This window comes from Loxodonta africana, chromosome 20 (assembly GCF_030014295.1).
Source record: "Loxodonta africana isolate mLoxAfr1 chromosome 20, mLoxAfr1.hap2, whole genome shotgun sequence".
Lineage (NCBI taxonomy): Eukaryota > Metazoa > Chordata > Mammalia > Proboscidea > Elephantidae > Loxodonta > Loxodonta africana.
The window spans coordinates 11,944,494-11,963,182 of record NC_087361.1 but is presented as its reverse complement, the minus strand read 5'-3'; the positions used below and the strand labels follow the sequence as shown (position 1 = coordinate 11,963,182).

The following is an 18,689-nucleotide window of genomic DNA, read 5'->3' as shown; positions in this document are numbered from 1 at the left end:
TGTCGTCCAATACAAAGGCCATATTCATATTTCCTCAGCTGTCACCAAAATATATTTATAGCTGTTTTTTGGAAACAAGACCTTTAATCTCTTAATTTAAGAAGCTTACCACCTTTCATTTTTCATGACATTGACTTTTTTTTTGGATAATCAGGCCAATTGTCTTATATAATGTTCCACGTTGTGGATTTGTCAGGCACTGTTATCATGGTGGGAAACCTGGTGGCATAGTGGCTAAGAGCTAGGGCTGCCAACCAAAAGGCTGGGAGTTCAAGACCACCAGGCGCTCCTCGGAGACTCTGTGGGGTGGCTCTGCTCTCTCTTATAGTGTCACTATGAGTTGGAATCAACTCGATGACAATGGGTTTAATTTTTTTTAATTATCATGGTGAGGAGCCCTAGTGTCGCAGTGGTTAAGAGCCTGGCTGCTCAGCAGAAGGTCAGCAGCTTGAATCCACCAGCTGTTCCTTGGAAACCCTGTGTGGCATTTCTACTCTGTCCTATAGGGTGGCTGTGAGTTGGAATCGACTTGATGACAATAGGTTTTTTTTTTGGTTTTATTATCATGGTATTATTTAACTGGCTCCTCTAAACTATATATTTTTTGTAAATGCTTGATTAGATTTAGGTTAAGCATTTTTTGGTAAGAATATTTCATAATTTCCTATTTCGTACCTCATATTGCCTCATGTCTGGTTGTTCTGGGGACTTCTAAAACTTTTTTTATCATGAAAAGTTACAAGCATTCACAGATGTTTGCAGAATGAGCCCCAGTTGTATCCTATCATCCAGCTTCAAAAATGATCATGCTGCCATATTGCCAGTAGGGTTTCAATACGAAGCCCTTCACATTTGTTTGTTTATTTATTTGGTTATTTGTTGGAGTGTTTTAAAGCAAATCCCAGACGTAATATAATTTTTCCCATAACTACCTCTGTATAAATCTCTAACTTCTAACATTTTAAAATATAATCACTATGACATTGCCATATCTAACAAAATTAACAATTCCTTTGTATCATGTAATGCCTGGTCCATTTCACATTTCTCTGAATATTTCAAAGATAACTTTTTACAGTTGTTTTGCTTGAATCAGGATCTAAACAATGTCCACTCATGGCTTTTGCTTGTTGTGTCTCTTAAGTTTTTCTTTTTCTATAAGAATACACATTCCTTTTTAGAATTTTTGTCCCCTTGATTATTGGACAAACCTGGTCCTATATGTGGAACTACAGAATGTTCCACATTCTGGATTTGGGCGATTGCTTTCTCGAGGTTTGTGTCATTTGTATTTGCTGTGATCGTTAGAGCAAAAGATTTGATTAGATCCAGGTTCAGATTTTCTTGGACAGTGTAATGCTGTGTACTTCCTTACATGGTACCCTTAGGCATACAATGTCTGCTCATTTCACTTTTAGTGATAAGATTTATCCATGAGTTCAGGTCCTGAAGTGATTTTGATGAACTTTAAATATCAAACTTTAACCCATCTGCTTAGAAAAAAAAAAATTACAAAATGTTTTGTGCAAAAGAGAGAACTTTCCCCTCCACTTATTCCATCACTCCATCCCTGAGGTGTGTATCGGGGATAAGGTAGAGGAGCATAGAAGCAAATCTAGATCTGACTTTAAAGAAAGCCCTCTATTTTTATTTATTAGCTGCCTTATTCAGGTTATTTTAGGGAAATCATAAATCACCATTGCCTGTATCCCTGTTGCAAATCACGCCAAAGCACAGTACCGTGATTCTTTCCATTGGAGAGCAGATCCACACCTGCGGCTTGGAGGTCAGCTTCGTGCCTTTTGATTACAGACTCTTTTGTGTAACCACCCCTTGTTTTTGCCATCCTCAGCTTTCTAATTCAGACAGCTTGTCCCAGTCAGCAGCCGCACAGACCCCTCAGGGTGACAGCTTCTCTCTGGATGATCCCCCAAGGTGAACTTTACAGTCACCACAAGCCTGTGTTTCAGGTAGATTGTCCCGTATTTTCAAATTTGCTGAGTACCCATTTTCTTCCAGTGCTCTGGAAGGTGACTGCCTACTGCTGTATGCTCCACAGGGTCTTTTGGACACTGTTTCAAAAAAGCCCTGTCAGAAGGGCTGTATTTTGCTTCCTCTGGGAGTAGGGGGAAGGATACTTTTCTTCATGCACAGAGATTATGTGTCATAAGGTACAAGTCTGGTGATTCCAATAATACCAGAAGAAAAGTCTCCCCACGTGTGTTGCTCTAGCATAATAAAGCAGATTTCTAAGAAGTAAGCAGCCATCTAGGAAGATGGTTTTAAATGTTAAAATGCCTTACTAATTAATGCCCACTGCTTTCCAGGAGCTTGGTGGAGCTGACGTTGCTATTGCATTCTTTGGAGAGAGGGATTAATTAGATCCTACTCATCTGTATTCCCCATTGTGCCTAGCAGTGACCTTCACGTTATGAAAGTTAAATTATGGTACAAGGAAATGAATCAATGGTACAAGTGAACATTGGGTTTGTGGGACAAAGAACTTGGTTTGGCCCCCTGAGTCTGGTTTCTGAAAATAACCTGAGCAGTCAAGATGCCTTTGCTTTCCAAAATAGCGGGCCTAGTAGGGGCTACACAGTGCCTACAGTTGGCCAACTAACCTTGGAAAGAGAGGGGGCCTCGTGCAGCCATTCATGTTCATTGATTGGATTAATCATATCTATGCATTAAGGCCCAAATCATGCACAGTCATTGAGGTCCCAATGACTAGGGGACCCAGGACCTTGGAGCACTCTTTGAGGACTCCTGGATCTGTGAGAACATCCATGCACGTCCCTGGGGACAGTGGAGGCCTGTGCTGGAAACTCCCCCAGACCTTGGCTGATGTGTCTCTGCACTTGTATCCTTTCTGGTTATAATCAATGGGTAGCTGTTAGTATAGGTGATAGTTTCCTTGAGTTCTGTGAGACGTTCTAGTGAATTATTGAACCCATGGGGGCAGGCAGGTGGTGGTGGCAGTGAGAACCAGCAGAGAGGCTGGTGTTTGCCCATTTGGCAGGGCCTGAAAGGATAGAGTCCTAACCTGTGAAGACCCAACTCTGGGTGGTTAGGGTCAGAGAGAAAGTGCCACATGGCAGGCTGGTGTCAGAATGATAAAGAGGAAAGTCAGGACATGAGTCATCTGCACGTTTTGGCAATTACCTTTATGTCGGATATTATTCATACGGGGTTTAAAATAATTACTCCACAAGCCATTTCTAAGAAGAAATCTTTCAGAAGGACAATTTATTCTTGGATAAATCAGAAAGCATTGCTAGTTAGGTAATTTCACCGCAGTAATCGCTGTCGCTTAGCTTGCATGTCAGAAGATCTGGGCCTAACTGACCAACTGGATGATCTTCCACGAGTTACTGGGTTTGAATTCCTTCCTCTACATAAGAAAAGATTACACCAGTTGGATATGTAAAATCGTTTCCACGGTTTACCTTTCTGCTTCTGTTATGACCCAAATATTCAGCAGGACAGCAGCATCCCCTGGTATCAGTCGTCTCTAGAATGTCCCTCAGCTTCGTTTCTTCCCATCCTGATTTTATTGTATCACAGCAAGATAACCCTGTAAAACTTGTGAGCTCTGGTTTTTGAAATGATATTATTTCCCAAGTGGTTTTATTAATGTTTAAATGAGGCAGAAATTTGCTTGGCCCAACGTAAAGAGATTTGTCATAGCTGTTGTCTCTGTTGTTTGTGTCTTTCTTTCAGCACTTGGACCATGAGGCTGTCTCAGCCACATTCATCGACAACACTGGACAGTTTCTTTCCCCCCAGGTGACAGGAATTAGCCGGAACCCCTACTGTGGCTATGAGCACCAGACCCTGTCTAGCCGGGAGCGCACGGAGGAGGACTCCTTGCTGGCGGCCTTGCAATGGCAGGTGCCTGGCCTGGGCCCAGTCCCGTTTGTTAAGAGCACTGACCCTTCTTCCAGCTACTTTGTCATCTTGAACTCTGGATCCTTCTTCAAGGTGGGCAGCCAGCTGGAGGTGCTGGTTCGTGTACAGGATTTTCAAAGAAAGCCCAAGCAGTATGGTGGTGACTACCTGCAGGCCAGAATCCACTCTCCCAAGCTGCAGGCCGGGGCTGTGGGCAGAGTGGTAGACTACCAGAATGGGTTTTACAAGATCTTCTTTACTTTGCTCTGGCCAGGCCAAGTTACTGTGTCTGTATCTCTGGTCCACCCCAGTGAAGGGATCAGAGTTCTTCAGCAGCTGCAGGAAGAGAGACCAGACAGGGTCTATTTCAAGAGTCTCTTCCGTTCAGGAAGAATTTCGGAAACTACTGAGTGTAACGTCTGTCTTCCTGGGAGCCTGCCCTTGTGTAACTTCACAGATCTCTACAGTGGGGAGCCCTGGTTCTGCTTCAGGCCAAAGCAGCTGCCTTGCAGCAGCAGAATCAACCACTACAAAGGCGGCTACGTGAAGGGCCTCCTGACTGCCGCAGACAGCGCCTTCTTCCAGAGGTGGGTCGGTGCTCCTTGGTCTGGGGTGGTTTAGAGCCCTTTTCTTCCCTTCTGTTCCAACTTAGGAGAAGCTTTCTTGTTTTGGCTATGTGTTCCTTACAGCTTTCTAAACTTGCCCTAATTCAGGAAAGATGGTGCATTCCGACTCATGGTGACCCTATAAGACAGAGTAGAACTGCCCTGTAGGGTTTCCAAGGAGCAGCTGGTGGATTCGAACTGCTGACCTCTTGGTTAGCAGCAGAGATCTTAACCACTGCGCCACCAGTGCTCCGTAAAACGGATAACAAATAAAAATCTGTGTTTATGTTGTTTCCTCACCTGGGGACCTGCTGAGGAAACAGTGCTGGGGCAGCGTAGGTTTTTAGAAATCAAAAATTTGACAGAGTCTTCATACTTATTTTATTTTTTGCATTTCTGATTTTGTTAAAGTTCTGAAATATTGCACTGGGCCGTATGAAAAGAAAAAAAGATGAAAATTGACCTTTCAGCGATCTTTGGGCGTGCTATTTTGAGTTCATGACCTGAATATATTGAGTTGTGCTCATTTTTACCTTTCTGCTCACAAGATTACTTAATTCAGAAAAAATTAGGACGCTCAGCCTTGGTCCTTGGTTCCCGAAATGATGGTGGACAATTAAGGCAATTGTAGTCTGTTCTTTACCCACAAGGAAAAAAGTATCGTCTTAGAAAAGGATACTGTTTTGCTTAAAAGAAAAAAAAAAAACCTTTAATATGAAGGAATGCATTTTGAAATAATAAGCCTATCACATAAAAAGCTTCCTTTTTATTTTAGCCTGATTTATGCTTAAATCCACTTTTGACCGGCATTTCTTGCGTTGGGTGCCAGGGAATTTAAGGGAACGGTGAGGGGATTTATAGGCCTTGCAATGACCTAGTCTGTTAGGTCATCCAGTGTCCCTCTTTTTACATCACCATCCACCTTCTGTCATCACCTCTTTTTTTTTTTTTTTCTTTCTCTCAAACTTTGTATTTTGAAAAACTTCAGATGTTTAGGAACGTTGCCAGAATAATAGCGGTGACTGCTCATATACATTCACCCTAGATTCATCATCATCGGTGTGTTGCCACATTTGGTTTCTCTCTCTCTTTCTCTGCATGTGTGTGTATGTGTGTGTCTAATTTTTTTTTTTCCCTGAAGTAGTTGGGAGTAAATTGCACCTGAACCGTTTAAGTTGTAGACATCATGGCACTTCACCCCTAAATACTAGATGCACATCTGCTGAGAATAAGGACTTTTACAACACAGTGATCACATTTGGGACATTTATTATTGAAATAATTCTGTTATTCAATATGCAGTCTGTATTCAGGTTTCTCTACTTGTCCCAGTATTGCCCTGTAAAGCCACTTTTTAAATTTTCAGTTCTAATTGATGATCACACAACATGTTTTACTGTCTGCTTAATCTCCTTTAACCCAGAGCAATTCTCTATTTTGTTTTTCATGACATGGGCATTTTTGATGTCACCGTTTGCAGAATGCCCCTTAATTTGTTGTTGTTTTTTTTTTTTTTTTCCTACACAGCTAGATTCAGATTAAACGTTTTTGTGGGGGGACGTGCTGTGTGTTCTGTTTACTGTTATATCCCTGGCATCCAGGACAATGCCTGTACGTAGTAGGTGCTGAAAATTACTTATTGAATGAATGAGTGAATCTTTTCTGAAACTGATGAAACAGTAAAAAGTTATGACTTCAAGCTCTTGTATGAATAATTTGGAAAGTTAGCATTTGTTTGTTGGTGAAAGCAGTGAGGTTACAACTGTAACCAGTTTCTTCCCTAGTTTTTCATCCATCAAGTATTTATGGAAAACTCACTCAAGTTCAGGTCTGTGCTAAGTGCTGAAGATACAAAGATGAACGTAGCACAGGCTGTGTCTTTGAGGAGTGTATATTTTAGCAAGGGGAATGCACCTTAAAGTGCCAGAGTAATGACCAGCAAAGTGCTGCAAGAGCACATCAGGGCCAGTGTCCCCCGTAGGACTCACTTCAGATCCCGGCAAGGCCTAAGGAATCTGACATATGACTCAGTATTACATAGACTCGGAAACCTGAAGGCTGTTGTTGTTAGGTGCTGTTGAGCTGTTTCTGATTCATAGCAGCCCTACGTACAAGTGAGTGAAACACTGCCTGGTCCTGTGCCATCCTCACAATTGTTGTTGTGCTGGAGCCCATTGTTGTAGACATTTTGTCAATCCATCTTGTCGAGGGTCTTCTTCTTTTTCGCTGACCCTCTGTTTAAGCAAGCATGGTGTCCTCCAGGGACTGGTCCTCCCTGATAACATGTCCAAAGTACATGAGACAAAGTCTCACGGTCTTTGATCCTAAGGAAAATTCTGAATATACTTTTTCCAGGACAGATTTGTTCATTCTTCTGGCTCAAACCCATTGTCATCGAGTCAATTCTGACTCATAGCGACCCTGTAGGAAAGAGTTTAACTACCACATAGGGTTTCCAAGGAGCAGCTGGTAGATTCAACCTGCCGACCTTTTGGTTTGCAGCCGTAGCTCTTAACCACTGCACCACCAGGGCTTCATTCTTCTGGCAGTCCGTGGTATATTCAGTATTCTTCACCTACACCGTAATTCATAAGCATCAATTCTTCTTTGGTCTTTCTAATTCATTGTCCAGCTTTTGCATACATACGAGGCGATGGAAAACACCATGCTTGGGTCAGGCGCACCTTAGTCCTCAAAGTGACGTCTTTGCTTTTTAAACACTTTAAAGAGGTCTTTTGTAGCAGATTTGCCCAGTGCAATATGTTGATTTCCTGACTGCTGCTCCCATGGGTGTTGATCCAAGTCTTCATGATTTCTCTGTTCATCATGATGTTGCTTATTGGTCCAGTTGTGAAGATTTTTTTTTTCTTTATGTTGAGGTGTAATCCATACTGAAGGCTGTAGTCTTTGATTTTCATCAGTAAGTGCTTCAAGTCCTCTTTGCTTTCAGCAAGCAAGGTTGTATCATGTGCATATTGCAGGCTGTTAACGAGTCTTTCTTCAGACCTGATGCCATGTTCTTCATATAGTCCAGCTTCTCAGATTATTTGCTCAGCATACACATTGATTAAGTATGGTGAAAGGATACAACCCTGATGTACACCTTTCCTGATTTTAAACCACGCACTATCCCCTTGTTCTGTTGGAACGACTGCCTCTTGGTTTATGTACAGGTTACAGTTGAGCACAATTAAGTGTATTCTTTGCAGTGTTATCCATAATTTGTTATGATCCACACAGTCCAATGCCTTTGCGTGGTCAATAAAACACAGGCAAACATCTTTCTGGTGTTCTCTGGTTTCAGCCAAGATCCATCTGAGATCAGCAGTGATATTCCTCACTCCACATCCTCTTTTGAAACCAGCTTGAATTTCTGGCAGTTCCCTGTCGATCTACTGCTGCAACTGCTTTTGAATGACCTTCAGCAAAATTTCATTTGTGTGCAATATTAATGATATTGTTCAATAAGCTCCACATTCTGTTGGATCGCCTTTCTTTGGAGCGGGCACAAATATGGATCTCTTCCAGTCGGTTGGCCAGATAGCTCTCTTCCAAATTTCTTGGCATAGACAAATGAGCACCTCCAGCTTTGCATCCGTTTGCTGAAACATCTCAATTGGTATTCCGTCAATTATGGAGCCTCGTTTTTTGCCAGTGCCTTCAGTGCAGCTTGGACTTCTTCCTTCAGTACCATCAGTTCTCGATCATATGCCACATCCTGTGAAATGGTTGAATGTCGACCAGTTCTTTTTGGTACAGTGACTCTGTAATCTTTCCATCTTCTTTTGATGCTTCTTGTATCGTTTAGTGTTTTCCCTGTAGAAGCCTTTAATATTGTAACTTGAGGCTTGAGTTTTTTCTTCAAATCTTTCAGCTTGAGAAATGCTGAGCTTGTACTTTTTCCTTTTGAATTTTTATTGTGCTTTAAGTGAAAGTTTACAAATCAAGTCAGTGTCTCATACAAAAATTTGTATATACCTTGCTATATACTCCTAATTGCTCTCCCCCTTATGAGACAGTCTGCTCCTTCCCTCCACTCTCTCTTTTTGTGTCCATTCTGCCAGCTTCTGACCCCCTCTGCCCTCTCATCTCCCCTCCAGATAGGAGATGCCAACATAGTCTCAAGTATCTGCTTGATCCAAGAAGCTCATTCTTCACCAGCATCTTTTTCTATCCCATTGACCAGTCCAATCCCTGTCTGAAGAGTTGGCTTTGGGAATGGTTCCTGTCCTGGGCTAACAGAAGGTCTGGGGGCCATGACCACTGGGGCCCTTCTAGTCTCAGTCGGACCATTAAGTCTGGTCTTCTTACGAGAATTTGGGGTCTGCGTCCCACAGCTCTCCTGCTCCCTCGGGGGTTCTCTGTTGTGTTCCCTGTCAGGGCAGTCATCGGTTGTAGGCAGGCACCATCTAGTTCTTCTGGTCTCAGGCTGATGTAGTCTCTGGTTTATATGGCCTTTTCTGTGTCTTGGGCTCATAATTACCTTGTGTCTTTGGTGTTCTTCATTCTCCTTTGATCCATGTGGGTTGAGATCAACTGATGCATCCTAGCTGGCTGCTTGCTAGCATTTAAGACCCCAGACGCCACTCTCCTAAGTGGAATGCACGATGTTTTCTTAATAGATTTTATTATGACAATTGACTTAGATGCCCCCTGAAACCATGGTCCCCAAACCCCCGCCCCTGCTATGCTGGCCTTCAAAGCATTCAATTAATTCAGAAAACTTCTTTGCTTTTGGTTTTGTCCGGTTATGCTGACTTCTCCTGTATTGCGTGTTGTCTTTCCCTTCACCTAAAGTAGTTCTTATCTACTGTGTAATTAGTGAATACCCCTCTTCTTCCCGCCCTCTCTCCCCATCTCGTAACCATCAAAGAATATTTTCTTCTCTGTTTAAACTTTTTCTTGAGTTCTTATAATAGAGGTCTTATACAATGTTTGTCCCTTTGCAACGGACTAATTTCACTCAGCATAATGCTTTCTAGATTCCTCCATGTTATGAAATGTTTCACAGATTCATCACTGTTCTTTATTGATGTGTAGTATTCCATTGTGTGAATATACCATAATTTATTCATTCATTCATCCATTGATGGGCACTTTGGGTGCTTCCATCTTTTTGGTATTGTAAAGTGCTGCAGTGAACATGGGTGTGCATATATCTGTTTGTGTAAAGGCTCTTATTTCTCGAGGATATATGCTAAGGAGTGGGATTGCTGGATTGTATGGTAGTTCTATTTCTAGCTTTTTTTTTTAAAAAAAAAGCTTTTTAAGGAAGCGCCAAATTGATTTCCATGTACTTTTTCTTTTGGTTTTCTAAATCCAGGTCTTTTCACATTTCTTTAGAATAGTTTGCTTTGTCTTCTTGAACCATCCTGTGAAATCTTCTTCTCAGCTCTTATACTTCATCATTTCTTCCATTTGCTTTAGCTACTCTGTGTTCAAGAGCAAGTTTCAGAGTCTCTTCTGACATCCATCTCCGTCTTTTCCTTCCTTTTTTAATGACCTTTTGCTTCTTCATATATGATGTCCTTGATGTCATTCCACAATTTGTCTGGTCTTCGGTCATTAGTATTCAATACGTCACATCTGTTCTTGAGATGATCTCTAAATTCAGGTGCGAGGTACTGAAGGTTGTATTTTGGCTCCCATGGACTTGCTCTAATTTTCTTGGGCCTCAACTTGAACTTGCATGAGAGCAATTGATGGTCTGTTCTGCAGTTAGCCCCTGGCCTTGTTCTGACTGATAATACTGAGCTTCTCCATTGTCTCTTTCCACAGATGTAATTGATTTGATTCCTGTGTTATTCCATCTGGCGAAATCCATGTATATAAAACCGAAAAAACCAAACCTGTTGCCATTGAGTCAATTCCAACTCAGAGTGACCCCAAAGGACAGAGTAGAACTGCCCCATAGGATTTCCAAGGAGTGGCTGGTGGATTTGAACTGCTGACCTTTTGGTTAGCAGCTGAGCTCTTAACCACTGTGCCACCATGTATATAGGATCTGTTTATGTTGTTGAAAAAAGCTATTTGCAATGAAGAAGTTGTTGGTCTTGCAAAATTTAACATGTGATCTCTGTTGTTTCTGTTACCAAGGCCATATTTTCCAACTGTTGATCCATCTTCTTTGTCACCATTCCAATCAGCAGTAATTATCAACACATCTTGATTGTAGTTTCATCAATTTCAGACTGCAGAAATTGGTAAAAATCTTCAGTTTCTTCATCTTTGGCCTTAGTGGTTGGTGGGTAAATTTGAATAATAGTCTCATTTAACTGGTCTTTCTTGTAGGCATATGGATATTATTCTATCACTGACAGCGTTGTACTTCAGGATAGATCTTGAAATATTCTTTTTGACAATGACTGCGTCACCATTCCTTTTCAATTTGTCATTCCTGGCATGGTAGACCATATGATTGTCTGATTCAAAATGGCCAATACCAGTCCATTTCAGCTCAGTAATGCCTAGGATATCAATCTTTATGGTGTTCTGTTTCATTTTTGATGACTTCCAATTTCCCTAGATTCATACTTCTTTCATTCCATGTTCCTATTACTAATGGATGTTTGCAGCTGTTTCTTCTCATTTGGAGTCGTGGCACATCAGCAAATGAACGTCTTGAAAGTTTTACTTCATTCTTGTTATTAAGGTCAGCTCTACTTTGAGGAGGCAGCTCTTCCCCAGTCATATTTTGAGTGCCTCCCAACGTGAGGGGTTCATCTTCCCGCACTATGTCAGACAGTGTTCCTGTGCTATTCATAAAGTTTTCACTGGCCAGTTTTTTAGAAGTAGACTGCCAGGTCCTTCTTCCTAGTCCGTGTTTGTCTGGAAGTTCTGCTGAAACCTGCCCACGATGGGTGACCCTGCTGGTATTTGAAATATCAGTGGCATAGCTTCTAGCATCACAGCAACACACGAGTCACCACAGTATGACAAACTGACAGATGAGTGAAGACCAGGTATTAATAAAATAGACATTCTGGTCAGTATGAACCATTCTCTAGTTGAAGGGTAATAAGTAGCTCAGTGAGGAGCCAGGGTGGTATAGTGGTTAAGTGCTTGGCTGCTAACCTAAAGTTCAGGGATTCGAACCCACCAGCTGCTCTTCAGGAGGAAGATGTGGCAGTTTACTTCTGTAAAGATTACGGCCTTGGAAATGCTATGGGGTTGTATGCCTTCACCACACTTATTCAGTCTGTATGCTGGGCAAATAATCCAAGAAGCCAGACTGTATGAAGAAGAATGTGGGATCAGGACTGTTAATAATCACTCATTAACAACCTGTGGTGTGCAGATTTTACAACCTTGCTTGCTCAAAGTGAAGAGGACTTGAAGCACTTAACAATGAAGGTCAAAGACCACAGCCTTCAGTATGAGGCTCAACATAAAGAAAACCAAAATCTTCACAACTGGACCAATAAGCAGCATCATGATAAATGGAGAAAAGATCGAAGTTGTCAAAGATTTCGCTTTACTTGGATCCACAGTCAATGGCCATGGAAGCAGCAGTCAAGAAATTATACTACGTATTGTATTGGGCAAATTTGCTGCAAAAGACCTCTTTAAAGTGTTGAAAAGGAAAGATGTCACCTTGAGGACCAAAGTGGGCTGGACCCAAGCCAGGGTATTTTCATTCACCTCATATGCATGGGAAGGCTGGACTATGAATAAGGAAGATGGAAGAGGAATTGACGCCTTTGAATTATGGTGTTGGTGAAGAATATTGAATACACCATGGACTGCCAGAAGAACGAATAAGTTCGTGTTGAAAGAAATACAGCCAGAGTGCTCCTTGGAAGTGAGGATGGCGAGAGTTCGTCTCACGTACTTTGGACATATCATCAGCAGGGACTGTAACCGAACAAGTGTTCTTGTCCTGTCTTATTAGCCGATCGAAATATGATGTACGCCACACCACCAGTTGCAAGGGAAACAGAAAGCGGAAATTTATTATCTGCACAGACAAGGAGCAACGTGGGGTCTAGTGACCATAGGCCATGTGCTCCCTGTCTAAGGGGGCTGGGGAGCTTTTTGTTTCCATTGGCACTGGGGGTTGGGTTTGGTACCTGGAACTCTCCACCCTTAGCCCTCCCATGCTCATACTTAGAGGTCCTGATATTAAATCATCTCCTGTCGGATGTGTGTGTAGTGGGACCCCTCACTTCTAAAACGGAATTGGGTGAAATCATGGGCTAGGAAATATTTTTCTTTCTGGTGACAGTCGGGTCCGGGGTGGGTTGAAGGACAAGATCTCCTCAATCTGCGTATGCTTCAGGGTGTAGCTTGGGCTAGTTCAGTGGATGGAGCCACTACCTGTTGTGACTTCCTGAAAAATGTTGCTCAAAACAAGTCTGTGGTTAGCAAGACAAAGAAGGGGGGCGGGAAGGGGTGTTGATTGGGGTTTTCAGGACCAGTTCCTGGAGAAGGACGTCATGCTTGGTAAAGAAGAGGGTCAGCGAAAAAAGGAAAGACCCCCAACGAGATGGATTCTCACAGTGGCTGCAACAGTGGGCTCAAACATAGCAATGTTTGTGAGGATAGTGCAGGACTGGGCAGTGTTTTTGTTCTTTTGTACATAGGGTTGCGATATGTTGGAACCAACTTGATGGCACCTAACAACAACAACAAGCACAACCAGTTTAAACTACTTATTCGTTATTTTGGAGTTTACAGCCTTTTGCCGGGATAAGCAGTGCTCAGTGTGAAAAAATATTAAAAATCTATTTAATTCTTATAATCTTATAAGAAATCTTATAATCTGCTTATTCTAAGAGACCTAGGTTATTTATTAGGTATTGTGTTGGTTAACATTTTTAAGTACAGTAAAACCTGCGAAAGCCGGAAACTGTGTGAGTGAAAACCTATCAGAGAAGGAAATCTCAAATATTTTCCACTGAAACAAGTGTTAAAAAAGTGGTAAGACTGCACCCTATCAAAGGTGGAAAACGTGTGAGACCCGGAAAAACAAGACAGTACCTTTGAGTTCTGGCTCTCACAGGTTTCACTGTATATTTAGTCTTAATAAGGCCCTGTGAAATCATGTCCATTTTTTTTATTTGCAAATAAAAATACATAATGGAAAATGAATGTTCCTAAATCTAAGCTTGTGTTATTTTTATTGCTTTTAAAGTGGTGTCAATATCAAAATGCCGATCAACTCGAGTGGACCTGATTGGGTGACTGTGGTTCCCAGGAGAATAAAAGGTAAAAAGAAAAGAGCTTGACAATTTATTTATTGCTAAGCAGTGTGAGCTGCTGTAGTTTCACTGATACCACAAAAGCTTTTTTTTCCTTTAACATGGCATGATAACTTCTTGATATAATTGAAAATACTGAAAGGACCGTTTGATTAAAAAAAAAACCATAAGTAGACATTGTTATGAGTTGATTGTGTTCCCCAATACGTATACAGTTCTGGGTTTTGTTATTTATGCTTGTGTCCCCCCCACGACACCCCCACCCCCGTTTGGCCCCTTAAGGACCTCTAGAATTGTGGTGTCCAATATGGCAGCTATTTAAATTAAAAATTTAGGTCTTTGGTCACACCAGCCATATTTCATGTACTGAATAGTCACATGTGATCAGTGGGTACCATATTGGAAAATATTTGATGTAGGATGTGTCTGTCATCACAGAAAGTTTAGTTGGATATTTCTGTTCTAGACATATTCAAGAAATGTGTATGAAACTGTCATGAAAAGTTTTTAAATGGAAAAGCACTAGGTTAGTGAATGCTTCTGAGCCTGATCTCCTGACCAGCAGCATTCGCATTACAAGGGAACTTCCCAGAATTGCAAATTCTTGGGGCTGCAACTCAGACTACTGAATCAGAAACGCTGGGGAGGCGGGGCAGAGGTACCCGTGTTTTAACAAACCTTTTTGGTGATTCTCATTCACTGGTGTAGGATGTTGCTAATAATAAAAGAATGAAATTCAGAAGTGTAAATTATGTGGTGCAATGACGAAGCACTCGGCTGCTAACCAAGAGGTTTGTGGTTTGAACCTACCAGCCACTCCTTGGGGGAAATACGTGGCAGTCTGCTTCCATAAAGATTACAGCCTTGGAAACCCTATGGGGCAGCTCTACTCTGCCTATAGGGTTGCCGTGAGTTGGAATCAACTCCATGGCAGTGGGTTTGATTTGGTTTGGGACTTGACTTCTAAAGGACCCCCAGTGGCACAAATGGCTAAACTTAGCTGCTAACCGAAAAATCAGCGGTTCGAACCCAACAGCTGCTCCTGGGAGAAAGATGTGGCAGTCTGCTCTCATAGAGATTCCAGCCTAGGAAACCCTATGGGGCAGTTCTGTTCTGTCATATAGAGTTGCTGTGAGTCGGAATTGACTTGATGGTACATAACAACAACGATTATGCATTTTGTTTTTGCAGAATAGACTTGATTAGCTATAGTGATTTTTAGAAAGAAAGGATCAGTGTTATTAAGGAGACTTACACAGATGGCAGGCCCTTTCAGCTGCCATCCCACACGGCAGGTACTACAGACATTCATGGCCAGGGGCTAGGCAGGTGATGCACATGAATTGTCAGGCTGGGTATCTGCTGCACCTTGTGTGAGAGGTGGGGAAGGTGAGGCGAGGAAGGAACCCAGAGCGAGGACCCTTTAAAGGGGTAGTAGCCTCTCAGCTCCAGCTGTGTTCACGCAGAAATGTAGAACAGTGCTACCAGATCTGCAGATTTTTTTTTTTTTTCCCATGAGAAACTGGGAATCTTACATTTTAAATGTGAAATCTCCAGATCTTAAAACATTGGCATCCAATTCAGAACTTTTTAAAGCACTTTTTGTGCTAAATAAAATTTGCCTGTGGCTCAGATGCAGACAGGACACTGTCAGTCTGTATCTCTGGTCTCCGCTGTCTTATCAGGAGCTATAAGAATTCCGTCTTTTCCTAATGAAGAGTGTTGTAGGGGGAAAAAAATCACAAAGTTTAGTAAAGCAAAAAGAAAGTTTTATTTGGCATATATTCAAAAAGGCAAAAGTGGGAAGTAGACAAGCATGTTGCTAGAGCTGTGTCTGCTCGAGTCCAAAGAATATTACAGAATAAGTAAGAATGGGAAAACAGACAAGCATGGGGCCACGGCCATGTCTGCTCCAATCTAAAGAAATATTACAGAATAGGCAAGAATGGGAAAACGGACAAGCACGGGGCCATGGCCATGTCTGCTCCAGTCTAAGGAAATATTACAGAATAGGCAAGAATGGAAAAGCAGACAAGCATGGGGCCACGGCCATGTCTGCTCCAGTCTAAGGAAATATTACAGAATAGACAAGAATGGGAAAATGGACAGGCATGGGGCCACAGCCGTGTCTGCTCCAGCCTAAAGAAATATTACAGAATAGGCAAGAATGGGAAAACGGACAAGCATGGGGCCACGGCCGTGTCTGCTCCAGTCTAAGGAAATATTACAGAATAGGCAAGAATGGGAAAACGGACAAGCATGGGGCCACGGCCGTGTCTGCTCCAGTCTGAGGAAATATTACAGAATAGGCAAGAATGGGAAAACGGACAGGCATGGGGCCACGGCCGTGTCTGCTCCAGTCTAAGGAAATATTACAGAATAGGCAAGAATGGAAAAGCAGACAAGCATGGGGCCACGGCCATGTCTGCTCCAGTCTAAGGAAATATTACAGAATAGGCAAGAATGGAAAAGCAGACAAGCATGGGGCCACGGCCGTGTCTGCTCCAGTCTAAGGAAATATTACAGAATAGGCAAGAATGGGAAAACGGACAAGCATGGGGCCATGGCCGTGTCTGCTCCAGTCTGAGGAAATATCACAGAATAGACAAGAATGGGAAAAGGGACAAGCATGGGGCCACGGCCGTGTCTGCTCCAGTCTAAGGAAGTATTACAGAATAGACAAGAATGGGAGAACGGACAGGCATGGGGCCACGGCCGTGTCTGCTCCAGTCTAAGGAAGTATTACAGAATAGACGAGAATGGGAGAACGGACAGGCATGGGGCCACGGCCGTGTCTGCTCCAGTCTAAGGAAGTATTACAGAATAGACGAGAATGGGAGAATGGACAGGCATGGGGCCACGGCCGTGTCTGCTCCAGTCTAAGGAAATATTACAGAATAGACAAGAATGGGAAACGGACAGGCATGGGGCCACGGCCGTGTCTGCTCCAGTCTAAGGAAGTATTACAGAATAGACGAGAATGGGAGAACGGACAGGCATGGGGCCACGGCCGTGTCTGCTCCAGTCTAAGGAAGTATTACAGAATAGACAAGAATGGGAGAATGGACAGGCATGGGGCCACGGCCGTGTCTGCTCCACTCTAAGGAAGCATTACAGAATAGACAAGAATGGGAGAACGGACAGGCATGGGGCCACGGCCGTGTCTGCTCCAGTCTAAGGAAATATTACAGAATAGACAAGAATGGGAGAACGGACAGGCATGGGGCCACGGCCGTGTCTGCCCAAGTCCAAGGACATTACAGAGTCATTAGTATATGTTAACACTACAGAATGGGTGAGGCCACTGAAAGCTTCATCTCTTCACAGGTTGGCTAGAAACTGTGATCCTGCACTTTGAATTACTTCTTAGCTGTCGTTGGTACAGGTTGCAGTAATGACAGTCAGAGGGTCCTCGATGGTCCAACAAATGGAATATCTTTTGTGTTCTGGCTTGTGTGAAAGGTTCCCTAAAGGATATTTTCCAAGATTATCCTATTGATTGTCTTTATACCTCAGGGCCCAGTTGATGTGTCTTTGTTGAGTCCTTGTGAGTCCACCTTCAGCTGGGTCACATTCTCTGTGCTCAAGTACAGGGAATAATGATGCCAATATTATTTCCTAAATCAAAGCTGCATTTGATTTATCTGAACCTGGTAAGTTGCCAGTTTTAGAGGATACATATTGAAACATCATAAACGGAAATACTTATCTGCAGTCTGTCTGGGCCTCCACCCCATGGCAGAGATGTGGGTAGACACGGCACCCCTTACCAGTAGTGTGGTCTTCACTCGTTCCCACGTCTGCCGTTCTTAGGAGGCCCCATCGTTCTGCATCTGCCCTTCCCTCCCACAGCCTTGACTGTCTGGAGGAGACTGACTTGCCCACCTTGTGATATCTCTGGGTGTCCAGCGGGATGGTCAGTGGGAAGAACTTTGGATGGTTTACCTGCACTTGACCCATCTTGGAGATCAGCCCGTAGTGCCTGCCTGCTTGTGATGTGCTATTCTGTTGTATTGTACTATCAGCAAAGAGAAGACAGACTCAGTAACTAGTGAGGATTTTGATGGATTTTTAGAGGAAGAAAGCAACCATGAATCAGTAGGAGCAGAATGGTCTAGCACTGAATTCTGTAGCAGTTACATAATTAGATTGCTTTTTTTATGGAGTATCAAAGGAGCCCAACCTGGCTGGACTTCACCGAAGTTCACTCTTTGACCACTGGGGGCCGCTCAGAGACCCTAAATCAAGGGTGTCTTTAAAATGATTTTTTTCCTTTCAAGATAATTTTAGACTTAAATAAGAGTTGCAGAACTAATGAATTCCTGTATACAATTTTATGGGAGCCCTGGTGGTGCAGTGGTTAAGTGCTCAACTGCTAACCGAATGGTCAGTGGATCAAACCCACCAGTCGCTCCTCGGGAGAAAGATGGGGCAGTCTGCTCCCATAAAGATTTACAGCCTTGGAGACTGTTGGGCAGTTCTGCTATGTTCTATAGGGTCGCCATGAGTCAGAATCGACCAGGCGGCAGTGGGTTTGGTTTTTGGATACAGTATTATTTACTACAGAATTTATCTGGATTTCATCAGCTTTTCCACGAATGTTCTTTTCCTGCTCCAGAATTCCAGTCCAGGATCCCACATTGCATGTAGTCACCATGCCCACTTAGTCTCCTCCAATCTGTGACAATTCTTCAGTCTTTGTTGTTTTTCATGACCTTGACCCTTTTGAAGAGTATCGGTCAGGTGTTTTGTAGCATGTCTCTCAGTTTGGGTTTGTCTGATGTTTTCTCGTGGTTAGAATGAGCTTATGCATTTTGGCAAAATAGCACAGAAATGATACTGTGTTCTTTTCCGGGGGAACCTGATGGAGATATGTTAGCAACGTTAACCTTGATCACTTGGTGCAAGTGGGGCCTGCCAGGGTTTTCCACTGTAAAGTTACTATTTGTATCTTTGTATTTACTTATTATTCTGGGGAGATATTTGAGACTATGGT

General features: G+C 42.8%; 1 protein-coding gene across 3 annotated transcripts in view; it reads left to right on the top strand.

Moving 5' to 3' along the window:
• NXPE3 (neurexophilin and PC-esterase domain family member 3) overlaps window positions 1-18,689 on the top strand; it is a 56,742-nt gene that overhangs the window by 23,748 nt on the left and 14,305 nt on the right. For all 3 annotated transcript variants that reach the window (XM_010598615.3, XM_023559064.2, XM_010598614.3), the window contains 2 exons: window positions 3,721-4,475; window positions 13,627-13,700. In XM_010598615.3, coding sequence (XP_010596917.1) covers window positions 3,721-4,475; window positions 13,627-13,700 — 829 coding nt within the window. The remainder of the gene's footprint in view (window positions 1-3,720; window positions 4,476-13,626; window positions 13,701-18,689) is intronic.